General features: G+C 39.4%; 1 protein-coding gene across 2 annotated transcripts in view; it reads right to left on the bottom strand.

Annotated features, from left to right (window-relative positions):
- The window catches only part of PEX1 (peroxisomal biogenesis factor 1), a 34,491-nt gene extending 22,496 nt beyond the window's left edge, over positions 1 to 11,995 (bottom strand). For both annotated transcript variants that reach the window (XM_006891467.1, XM_006891466.1), the window contains exons 1-6: positions 11,867 to 11,995; positions 10,600 to 10,743; positions 8,166 to 8,249; positions 7,861 to 7,975; positions 6,797 to 7,557; positions 3,261 to 3,380 (exon numbers count right to left, since the gene is read on the bottom strand). In XM_006891467.1, the coding sequence (XP_006891529.1) occupies positions 3,261 to 3,380; positions 6,797 to 7,557; positions 7,861 to 7,975; positions 8,166 to 8,249; positions 10,600 to 10,743; positions 11,867 to 11,995 (1,353 nt within the window). The remainder of the gene's footprint in view (positions 1 to 3,260; positions 3,381 to 6,796; positions 7,558 to 7,860; positions 7,976 to 8,165; positions 8,250 to 10,599; positions 10,744 to 11,866) is intronic.
- Positions 11,996 to 12,282: the final 287 nt, after the last annotated feature.

A 12,282-nucleotide genomic window follows, 5' to 3' on the forward strand; every position in this document is an offset into this window, starting at 1 on the left:
GTAGTGCTCTCTTGCTTTTTCACACAACAGCCTTAGCCTAGGTATAAGTTTCACATGAGCACAATTAAATGTTCTGTATTCCCATTCTTCTCAATGGTAACTATAAGTTGTTATTACCCACACAAATACCTTTGCATAATCAGTAAAGCACAAATAGACATTCTTCTGGTATTCTCTGCCTTCATCCAGGATCCATTTGACATTAGCAACGGCATTATTGGTGCCACATCCTCTTCTAAAGCCATCTTGAACTTCTGGCAGTTCTCTGTATATGTACTGTTCTAGCCACTTTTTTATGATCTTTATCAATATTTTGCTTGCATGCCAGGAGCTGACCATGGAACAGACCATCATCAGTTACTCATGTGCAAGTTCAAATTGAGGCTGAAGAAAAGGAAAACAAGTTCACGAGAACCAAAATATGATCTTGGGTCTATCCCATCTGAATTTCAAAATCACTGTAAGAACAGCTTTGAATTATTGAACACCAATGATTAAAGACCAGATGAGCTGTGTGGAATGACATCAAGGGTGTTATCTGTAAAGAGAGTAAAAGGTCATTACAGAGGCAGAGGAAAAGAAAACCATAAACTGGATGTCAGAATAGACTATGAAAACTGAACTACAGTGTTGAGAAGTCAAAATAAAGAGAAGCAGAAGCAGAAGGGCTAAACAGGATTTCAACGTGCATCTCAAGAAGACAAAGTATTATAACAGGATGTGAAGAGAATAGGAATTGGAGAATAAAATGGGAAGAACTTGCGCTTTGCATTTCTCAAGCTGAAAAAAAAAAACCCAAACCCAAAAAAAAACCAAAACAAAACCAAAAACACAAAACAAAACAAAACAAAAAACCAAAAACCAAATGTAGTCCCAAGTTGCAGTACTGTAAGATGCTATAGGGAAAATTCTCAATGGCCCAGGAAGCATCAAAAGAAGACAGAGGTAATATACAGAGTCACTGTACCAGAAAGGATTGGCCCACATGGAAATATTTCAGGAAGTACCACATGATTAAGAGTCAGTGGTAATGAAGGAGGTTCAAGCTGCATTGAAGACACTGGCAAAAAAAAAAAAAAAGACTCCAGGAATTGAATGGAATACCAACTGATACGTTTGAACTAACAAATGCAGCGCTAGACATGCTCACCAGTCTATGCCAGGAAATTTGGAGGACAGCTGCCTGGCCAACTTGCCTGAAAAAGATCTACATTTGTTCCCATGCTCCAGAAAGGTGATACAAAAGAATGTAGACATTATCAAACCATATCATTAATATGACACGCAAGCAAAATACTGCTGAAGTTAAGAGGTAGAAGCAACTCAGGTATCCATTAACAGATAATGGATAGACAAAATGTGGTCTACAAAGACACAGGAAGATTATTCAGCCATAAACAGAGATAAAGTTTCGATTCATGCTAAAAAGGGATGAATCCTAAACATTATGCTGAGTGAAGAAAGTAAAATAAAAGAACAAATACTTAGAAGATCTCACTTACACAAGGTATCTAGAATAAGTAAATATAGAGATGACAGAGTATATAGAATAGTTTGTTACTTATATAAAGTATCTAGAATCGGTAAATTAATAGAGATGACAAAAACCTATAATGGGTTAGCAGGGGCGACTTGTTGCTGTTAGGTGCCATCAAGTCGAGTATAACCCATGGCAACCTTATGAACATCAGATCTGCATCCTGTCCTATCCTGCGCCATCCTTACACTTTCTGACCCACTAGAGCCCACTGCAGTAGTCACTGTGTTAATCCATTTGGCTGAGAGTCTTTCTATCTTTCACCAGCCTTCCAAGCATGGTATCTGTCCCAGGGGTGGAGAGAAAAGGAAAATAGAGAGGTAGTGCTTAAGGGATACTGACTTTTTGTTAAAAGTGGTGAAAGAAATCAGAAATGGATACTGGTCATGTGAGTAAAATATGGTTAATGTCATTAATGCTACTGAAATGAATACTTATAAATGGTTAAATGGCTGTTGTAATTATTTCATAATGATTAAAAAATATTAAGAAATTCTAAGTAAAACATTATTAATTTTTGGTGTTTAAATTAAAGTTAGCTCTAGTGGCCTAGAGGCAAGAAGCTGCACTGCAATCCCAAAGGCATGCAGTTCAAGGCCACCAGTTTCACTGTAGAAGAAACGTAAATATTCTCCTCCCGTGGTATTCACTGCCTCTGAAAACTCGCTAGAGGGTCAGCTATCACTCGGTTCCGACTCTACAACACACAAAGTTAAAATTTAACAACAAAGTTAAAATTTTAAAACCTATTTGAAATAAAAAAACAGGAAAACAAAAAATTGGGTAAGAAAGATTATGAATATCTGCCCAGAAAAAGAAACTTCTACTCTTCTCAGTTTGCCCTTTTCCATTGTCTTTCTTCACCTAGAGTCAAGTTTAGATTTACGGATTAACTCACTGCAAAGACTGACCATTATCATAAGCAGGCTACACTTGAAAATTGTTTTAAAAGGCAGCACAATCTTATTCTGTAAATCACAAAAATCACTTAATTCTTTAGCCATTATTTAGTAATGAGATTAAAAGGATAAGAAAAGTCAGAAAAGGCAAATTAACTTTTAAATCTGAAAAGAACTCACAGCTCCCCTAAAATTAGACATCCTCATGTCCCAAGTTTATAACCACAGTGATAAAACCACAGCCCAGAGACTTCTGGTCACAAAGCTTCTTGCACTTGCTTTCCACTAAAATAGGCAACTCAACAGGGAAGGAACTGTGTAGTGGTAACTTATCACCCATACAAACGGAAAAAAACCACACAAAAAACTAAACACCAAATGACCAGGAGCTAATTGTTATCTTATGTAAGGGATTTAATCTTCGAAAAACATTAAGGTCAATAATTGAAAAGTTAGAACAAAATTAAAACCACTGTAGTAAGCACACTGTACAGTTTTAATTAAAATAGGAATATAAAAAACTCCAAAAAACTTAATAGTCTTAAACTGTAATGTAATACTGAAATATGAAAAAAAAATTTAAATTACATAGGTATGACAAATATAGAAATTTTTTAAAAGTCAAAATTACTCACCAATGTTTGTATACATGTAATGTATATATGTATGTATATATATATATATATATATATATATTTGTATACATATGTATAAATATATATATATACAAAATTATTACACATTCTTAGTAGGTAGCTGTTATCAATTTTAGAAATTTACAGCCCATGTAAAAGAATTTCAAGGTAATATAAGTTTGAACTCACTAAATTCTCTCTAGGTTGTAATCTTAGAGATCTTGGAATTTTGGGAGTAATTTCCACCGAAGTTATTCTAACTACTGCGTGCATTTCAATATTTAGTCTCTTTCTTAGGTCATCTGGGATCTGAAATTCAAACATAAACAAATGAACAAAAAGATAAATATGTTTAAAGCTTGATTAAAAACATTCCACATTGATGTTGACATTAACTTCAAACGAATTCAGGTTCAGTTCTAAAAGCTGTCACAATCATTCATTAGTCCACGAGATGAACAGTCAACACCACAAACACTTCATTCTTTTACCCTTCCTTCCTTACCTTGACATCCTCTCTAGAATCAGAGATTTTAGGTGGAAGAATTTGACTCTAAGTCCAATGATCATCATTCAAACTGTGATACATTAAAGTGAAACATTGTTGTTGTTTTGTATTGTTGAGCTGGAATCAACTCATAGCTGGCCCTCTGTGGGTTTTTGGAAACTGTAAATCGCCTGGATGGAGGAGATTTCCCACCTTTCACACATGGAGCAGCTAGTGGACTCTAACCGCCAGCTGGTGGGTTGACAGTGCAACTCCTCAACGTTAGGTCACTAGAGCTCCTGTGGCTGTGAAATCCAGGGAGAAACTTAATCTAAAAGGTAAAGGATAGATTTCTCATCCCAGTGATAAACACTTTCTAAACTTAGATTGCTGTGGCTATAAGCTCTTTGAATACATTAAAAAAACAAAAAAAGTACACAATTATATTTAAGTAAAGATTCTAACAAAAATTCATCTCTCACTACTTTTAAAGCTCTGGTGGCCTAGTGGCAAGGAGCTGCCCTGACAACCCAAAGGGACATGGTTTGAATCATCAAGTTGCTCTGAAGGAGGATAGGCAATCCCCTCCCCTGTAGTTTTACAGCCTTTTAAAGCCCGCTGGAGGGTCAGCTATGAGTTGGTTCCAACTCAACAGCAGGTAACTACTATAATACTAATTATACTATTAAGCAATGAAAAACTCCCCTCTCCTAAAAAAGAAAAATAATTTCTCCCCTTAATATCTCTACTAATCTCTAGTGATCATGCATAGGCCAAATAACATCCCACTAAAAGGATAAAAAGAAGAATGCTATTCTGACCTAAAGCTTAAGTAATTTACCAATCAAGGTCTTTGGTTGAGTTTTTTTAAAAAATCACATTACTTCACAAGCTCAAATAAATTCTGAATTTATCAAGTTCAGTAAATCCAAATGATTGCTTTTGCTTTGCCGAGTCAGGCTTGTAGGAGTACCCAGAGGTCATCCATACCGCCCCTGCTTTTGCACCTTTCAGTAGCATGGACAGCACAGATTCTTATTGCTGTTTTATTTGGTTCCTAGGATTTTATTGTTGGCATTTTTTTAACTAGTTCTCACCATTCTATTTTAAAAAAAAACAAACAAGTTTTCCTGTGTAATGGCAGAACCATCAACAGAAACAGGTAAATGGGACAAATTCAGCGCTAAGACATTTTGAATTAAGGGTTCAGGGGAATTCCCCAAATGTCTAACAATGTGGAATTAAGAGAAAATAACAAGGCAAATGTCTGGTCTTTTAGAAGATGAGGTAGGCCAAAGAGATAAAAATGTCCTAAGTTTTTAAAAGATTTTAAAAAGTTGATCCCTTTCCTTTCTACTTTTCTCCCATTGTATCCTCTCTGTGAAGACATACTTCCCAATGGTATAAAACTGTTGTTGTTAGGGGCTGTCAAGTACCAAGGATATGCGGCCCTATGAACAACTGATCTGTACTCTGTCCTATCCTGTGCCATCCTCATCATCTCTGACACACTTGGCCCACTGCTACACTCACTGTGTCAATTCATCTCGCTGAGAGTCTTTCTTTCACTGACTTTTCCATGCACGATATCTCTTTAAATAAACACTGTTGTTGCTGCCATCTGCTGTTGTGTGCCATCAAGTCAAGTGTGACTCACAAAGACCCTGTGAACAACAGATCTGGACCCTGTCCTATCTTATGCCAGTCTCACAATCTGTAACATACTTGAGCCCACTGAAGCAGTCACCACTGTGTGAATCCATTTAAACATGATGTCCCTCTCTGAGGAATATCTACTCCTAGTAACACGTCCAAAGTATGTGAGACGAAGCTTTAATAGAGCTCTCAGATTAAGACAGACTTGGAAACAGGACTGGCCTCCACATCTTAAATGGCAGACCTCTGAAAACTCTATGAACAAATAAACACTCAGTCACAAGACATAAATTAGGCTCAAGTATATGGGGGATTGATATAAATTTAGAATTAACCTGAGACTAGACTAGATATAATACTAATTGTTCTATTTCCTCTCTCAACTGGACAAAAAGTACTGATACCTACAAGGCAACCAGACCACGGGTGTACCCTAAACAATGTGTCATCACTGGCAGCAGACAGTCATCTCATGCTGTGGGTTTCTCCTTACACTGGGCATTTTTCTCAAGACTTAACCAGTTGCTGCTTTGATTTCAAGACCTGGGAATACATTTTCTGCAGGCACTGAAGACTTCAGGCACTGTAGGTTAGCCCACGCCAAGCACGAACTCTAAAGACATCTTCCTGAGTTTCCTGTTCAACTACTTGCTAGATTTCTTAATCTCTGGCAAAGTGATTTTGACCTCTCTGATCATTAATTTCCTCATCTATAAAACAGAGATAATACTCGTATTATTTCATCAGGTTGTTATGAGGATTGAAGGAGTTAAAATGGGTGATGTAGCCAGAAAAATACCTATTGCACAGTATGTGCTATATAATAGCTGTTTCAAATTATTGCTCTAAGTAGAAAAATTTTCCTGAGGTCAAAATATATACAACTAATTCTGTAACTAGGCCAAAATAAGTAAATAATTAGAGTGCAAATACTGACATAGGTAGAAAGTACTCCATTGTCATTCCTTTGTTTTACTCTAAATAGGCACCTTCCTAGAAATATGTCTTTATTAAATGAAATCTAAAATTGAGCCCTTGATATCGAATGAAAAGGGTACTTGTATTTTACTTGTTCAAACTTCTCTAATCAGGGAACATACAGGATGAACAGAAGAGTTTCCTCTGTAATCAGAAATGTGTCCTCCCAGACGTTTTAGACTTAAGTGTTTGTTAGTATGGCAGTTTTCAATTTAGATCGAAAGCCTTATCCCAGATAACTAGTAAAAATGTGTATGACAGTCCAAAGGGGAAGGGAAGAGAGCAGAGGGGTGAGTATGGGCAGGGGGGAAATCACCGGGTTGCACAATTTCATGGGCTGAGGGAGGGAGTGCAGGAAATGGGAAAGATCCAGCGGGGACATGAAAAGACGGGGTAAAGGTGGGCATGGTTCAATTGGGATTAATTTCAGAAAACACGATGTACAGAAATGATTGTATGAAACACAAAGTGAACAAAAGAAAGTGTGAAACACAATGTATAATTTTCTATGTAAATCAATATAAAATAAAAATAATATTGTCCTAACCATAATTTGGGAAAGTAACACAAAATTATCTCCCCTAATTATAAAGCTTGCACTAACCCAGACTTTACCAAGGTGGAGAGCTTCTACGTTTCTGTTGTACTTTATGGCATTCTTCAATTCCTCAAGTCCATTCCAGACAACCTTCAGTACACAGGCCTTATCAGCTTCTTGATTTTGGTCTGAGTCCGTTTGTTTTTGACTCAGTACTTCTGACATCTGCTTCTCTTTTTCAGATGACAGGACATTTTGCTTTGTTTTACTTTGCTGTTGCTTTGGAGAGAGTAGTTTAATCAACTTTCCATAGGTCACAGTAATGCTGGGCTCCACATCAAAGTATTCCTGGTCCCATGGAAATACATGAACAGCACAGTGTTTATGAAATGCAGACGTTGTCGATGCCTTACATACACTGGGAGGCTGAGATTTACATACTCTGAAGATATTGTCTAGGGGAACAGCTTTTGACTGCATATTTTTAAAGGCATTCATTTCTGTTGAACCCCAAGAAGTCTCTTTTTTCTTCTCTGATCCTAAAGAAAAAATGCTTCCTATCATAGTCCACAAGCTTGATGCTGGGTCCACCGGAAGCCCTGGGTCTGTCTCACTAGATGCAAGGGTTCCCACAGTGTCAGCATGAAGAGGTTTGGTTTGCAGTTCTTTTGTCATTCTTTCTTGGTCTCCTCCGTAATTATGAAACTGTCCGTGTGCGTCATCTGTTTTTGAGAATGTCCTGTCTTTGGCTTGTCGCGTCTTTGGCTGAATGAGGAGCTGGGTATCAGCTTCCAGCCGTCCATAGGTGGCAGCCGGCACCAGTGCAACTGTGTGGAAAATGCGATAAAGTTCATTAGTGTCTTTTACCTCTTCACTGTGATGGTGGAGAGAATTATGGCAACTTCATAACCTCAAAACCCAAACCCCCTGGTGGTCAATCAACTGTAACTCATAATCACCCTGCTGGACACAGGAGACTCCTCTCAAAGCTGCAAGTGTTTAGAGACGCAGTCTATTCAATCTTTCTCACTCAGAGTGACAAGTAGGTTTAAACCGCTGACCTTTCAGTCAGCAGCCAAGCAGTTAGCAACTACGCCAGCCTGACCCATAAATATCATAACAATACCTACCAATTTGGATAAAAATGTAAGTCTGTTGATCGACCCAAATGGGGAAAATGGCCTTTGGAAATACAATTCGAATTTGATCTAGAAGATGTTGTTCAAGAGAAGCAGCATGTAGCTCCTAGAATCAAAAGACAAGAAGCTGAACTCACTTTATCTTGCCCCCATTCTCTGCATCGTAAGGCAATCTCCATTTATGCTCACATCTTAAACCAACTCAGCACACACAGTGACGCTTGGACAAAGGAAATCTAAGGACATTTATATTTTGAAGTAGTCAAATATGATACTTTTGTTGTTTTGGTTTTTACCAGTATTTCCCAATCATCTGCTGACAAGGGCTCCACCTCAACTTGCTGGCAAGACATCACATGTGAACATGGCTTGAGAAACACCTGGAAAAAAGAAAAAACTTAAGACTATCTTTCAAAAGGGCTTTTTTGTATCTCTAGAAAAGACAAAATTCTCTTATTAGGTAAGTAATTCAATATATATCTACTCTTGAGATTACGAAAAGAGCAAATGATTTGTTCCTACATATTAATCACAATTAACACAGATGTATAACTCTACCTTCATGTGACTGATAGTGAGCACTTATTCTGAGGCAGGATGGCATTGTATTTGGAAATATTACTTCATAGCTATTTATAAAAGAAAATACATCTTAGCACATGTTGTTAAAATAGTTAAAAATAATCCTGAAAATAAAATTTTATAAGAAGTGAAATTGTCTATGAATCATGAAGTGCACATCAGTATAAAACAAAAACTAACAGATGCCACTTGAGTCAATTGTGACTCGTGACAGCACCCCAGGTCAGAGCACCCGTGGGGGTCTCAGGACTCTGGCCACTGGACACAGGTCACCAGGCCTTTCTTCTGAGGTATCTCTAGTATTTCAAATGGTCACCTCTCAGGAGTTAAGCATCTATAGCACAAATATACCCCCCTGATTTAGTACACACTCTCTTTATTTTGGCTAGACAATGTACTAGTTTTATAACACTGACATACAATGGCTCTAGAACAGTGAAAAATACCATGGAAAGAGAGACTGGAGGCAAATTGTTTGAAAGCATAATCCTACACACTTAAAAATAAATAAACAAATATCCCTCTGCAGTCTTCAATGTGGCTTAAAGCCCAATATCAAGAAAACAAAGATTCTCACCACTGGGCCAACTGGCAGCACCATGGCAGATGGAGAAGAGATTGAGATTGTTAACAAGTTCAGTTTTCTCGGCTCCACAATCAACACTCTTGGCACCACCAGTCAGGAAATCAAAAGACAAATTGCAATGGGAAAATCTGCTGTCAGGGACCTCTCCAGAGTGCTGAAGACTAAGGTGCACCTGATCCAGGCAAGCATCTCTGCACTTCCTTGCTATGCATCAGAGAGCCGGACAATGACTAAGGGTGACAGAAGAATCAATCCCTTTGAACTGTGGTGCTGGAGAAGAGCATTTAGCATACATGGATTGCTAAGAGAACAAACAGATGAAACCTGAAGGGTGAAACCAGGATGCTTCCGGGAATTAAGAATTTTGAAGCTCGTCTCACATACTTTGGGCATGTTGTCAGAAAGGACCAGTCCTGGGAGAAAGACATCATGCTTGGAAGGTTGGAGGGACCATGCGGGAGAGGAGGACCCCAGATGAGATGGATTGACACAGTAATTGGAGTGATGGGGGTAGGTGTGTCAGGTATAGTGAGATTGGCTCAGGATGAGTCACAGTCAACAGCAACAACTTCCTTCTTTGTTTTAAGAACAATCAATCTGAATCTGTCCTTAGATAAATACATTGTGCTGAGAAGGTCAGCAAACAAGAGGAAGCCCCTCAACAAGAGAGACTGCCACACTGACTGTAACAAGCAGTTTAAGTATATCAGATGGTGAAGATGGCACAAGACAAGGTTCAGGTCTGTTGTTTTTAGGGCCACTGTGAGTTGCAGACAACTTGATGGCACCTAACAACAATAACAAAAAAATGATGCCATTCCACAGTTAACTTGAAAATACTGGACTGGTTATGTTGTCGCTGGGATGTGCCATAGAACTGCCTGCAACTCATAGTGACCTTATGTACAGCAGTTCTGACACATTCCCTGTCCTGTACCCGTTTCACTGTCTCTGACATACCTTCCCCCATTACCCTAGTCACTGAGTCAATCCATCTCATCCGGGGTCTTCCTCTCTTGCGCTGTCCCTCTACCCTTTCAAGTATGATGTACTTCTCCTAGGACTGATCCCTCCCAGAACCATGCCCAAACCATGTGAGAAGGAGCTTCAAAATCCTTGCCTCCAAGGAGCAGGCTGTTTTCATCCTCTCCAGGTCAGTCCTATTTGTTCTCTTGGCAGTCCACGGTATATTCAAGTCTCTTCTCCAAATGCATTGATTTATCTTCTATCGCCCTTATTCATTATAGTAGCATACTAATTAGGTGTCTTCTCAGCTCCTAAGAAAAGAAATCTGAACTTATTTCCATTGCTGTACTCTTAAGACAAAGAGGCCTGATAGTATAATAGTTAAATACTCAAGTATTAATTAACTGAAAGGCCAGAGGTTTGAAGCTACCAGTCACCCTTTCAATCTGTTCTCATAAAAACCTAAAAAGCCCTAATGGGAGCAGTGCCATTCAGGAGACCTCTGAAGAGTACAAAATATTGGAATAGATTCAATAGCACATGTAAACAATATACTATATTAGAAAGTACTCAGTGTCACCACATTTCTTGCTTACCTGTCCCCCATTTGAAAGTCCAAGTTTCTGACCAACTTGTCTGTTAATTTCAGCAACATTTTCACCTTGTTCACTAAAATGTCTGCCTTCTACCCAACTGAAGAATGCAGGCTGGTGACCCCAGGCTACTTCTATAGCTTGATTCTATTCATTTAAGAAATAAGAAATAAAAAGAAAAGGTTTTAAAAGTTTTTACAAGCTTTTCTGAAATTCACATAAACAATTTACTATTATTTATTATTGATAAAAGATTATTCACTGACATCTACATACACAAAAAGTTCTTTAGAAGTTAATTCCATTATCACACTTATCCCAGCATTTAAAAAGCTTATCATAAAAAAAAAGCTTATCATCATGTCCAACTCTCAAACCTAGGTGAAACTTACACGCTTGTATTATTATGATGGTGTTCCCAAAAGATTGCCTACTTTATGGTAAAAAATAATTAACAAAAGTATTTTGAATTTGTTAGGGGGGAAGAAATTAGGAGACTAGTTACAGGGCTGTAAAGTGAAATAGTGGCATACTTGAAATGACTGCAAACTCATAAACTATTTCTTGTATGAACTAGCTAAAGTGGATATCATGCACCCTGTTGTTCCATAAGCAATATTCATATTTTGTGAGACCAGATGCTTCTCTTTTTAATTATGAAAATACAGGTGTTTTATCTCTCCTGATGTTGGACCTGAGAAACAGCACAACATTCGGAGGTCTAAGTAATCCTAAGTATTTTCAAGTACCCCGAATTCCGCTGCATGTTCCTGGCACACAGTGGCGCTGGAAGAACCATCACTTCCCTCAACCCTTCTGCTCCAAAGAGGCGCTCCGGTCATCACAGTCCAGGTTCTCCCGGGTCTCTCTCCCTAATCTCAAAAGCAGCAAAGCAGACCCCGGGAAATGTCTAGCAGGGGAACTATCCCAACTTAGAATGAGGGCACTATATGAATGCAGAGGTAAACTATTAGGATTTTTTAAAGTCCAGTTTCACTTAATGAGAAGACTTAGAATAAAAAAATAAGCTAATATAAAGGCTAGGAGCTGCAATAAACACGATGGAGGATGCATGGAATGCCTAGACCGCCCCAGCCCCGTAGGAGGCATCAATCAGATCGCTCGCTACACGGGCCAACAGGGCCGGGAAGGTCAGTGCCTCGTTCAATCTGGCTGCGAGGGAAGCCAGAACGGCAGTCACGTCCCTAAAAGGCCTAGGTCACCCCAGATCCCAAGCTACAGTCCCGGCGTCCCTGGGCCTGCGCGTTACCTGCAGCAGGTGCAGTTGGGACACAAGCCGCTGAGGCAGGTGAAGGAAGCAGTCGCGAGCATTGGTGAAGGCCAGTGTCACCGCCACCCCGTCTCCCCCAGTAGCTGCCAGGCGATCGCTGCCCCACATCGCTGGCGAACGAAGCTCACTGGCCGTCAAAGAGTCGTAGCCTCCCCAGATCGGGACAGGCCAGGGAGTCGGACCCCGAGCAGATCGTTCGGACCCAGAGAAGATCGATCGGCCCCGCCCCTTCTCCCGCGGCGCATCTCGCAGCGCGCCTCTTGTGGGACCGACAAGCAGAGATAGTTACCCACCCGGGGTCTTCGTCGCTCCACCAGGGGGCAGCACTTCCTTCGCCGTAACCTCTCTCACAGGAAACGATGGCTGACGTGATCGATTCTCTGCCCAATCCGGGC

Source organism: Elephantulus edwardii, unplaced genomic scaffold (genome assembly GCF_000299155.1).
Source record: "Elephantulus edwardii isolate Elephantulus edwardi_28Jun2011 unplaced genomic scaffold, EleEdw1.0 scaffold00098, whole genome shotgun sequence".
Lineage (NCBI taxonomy): Eukaryota > Metazoa > Chordata > Mammalia > Macroscelidea > Macroscelididae > Elephantulus > Elephantulus edwardii.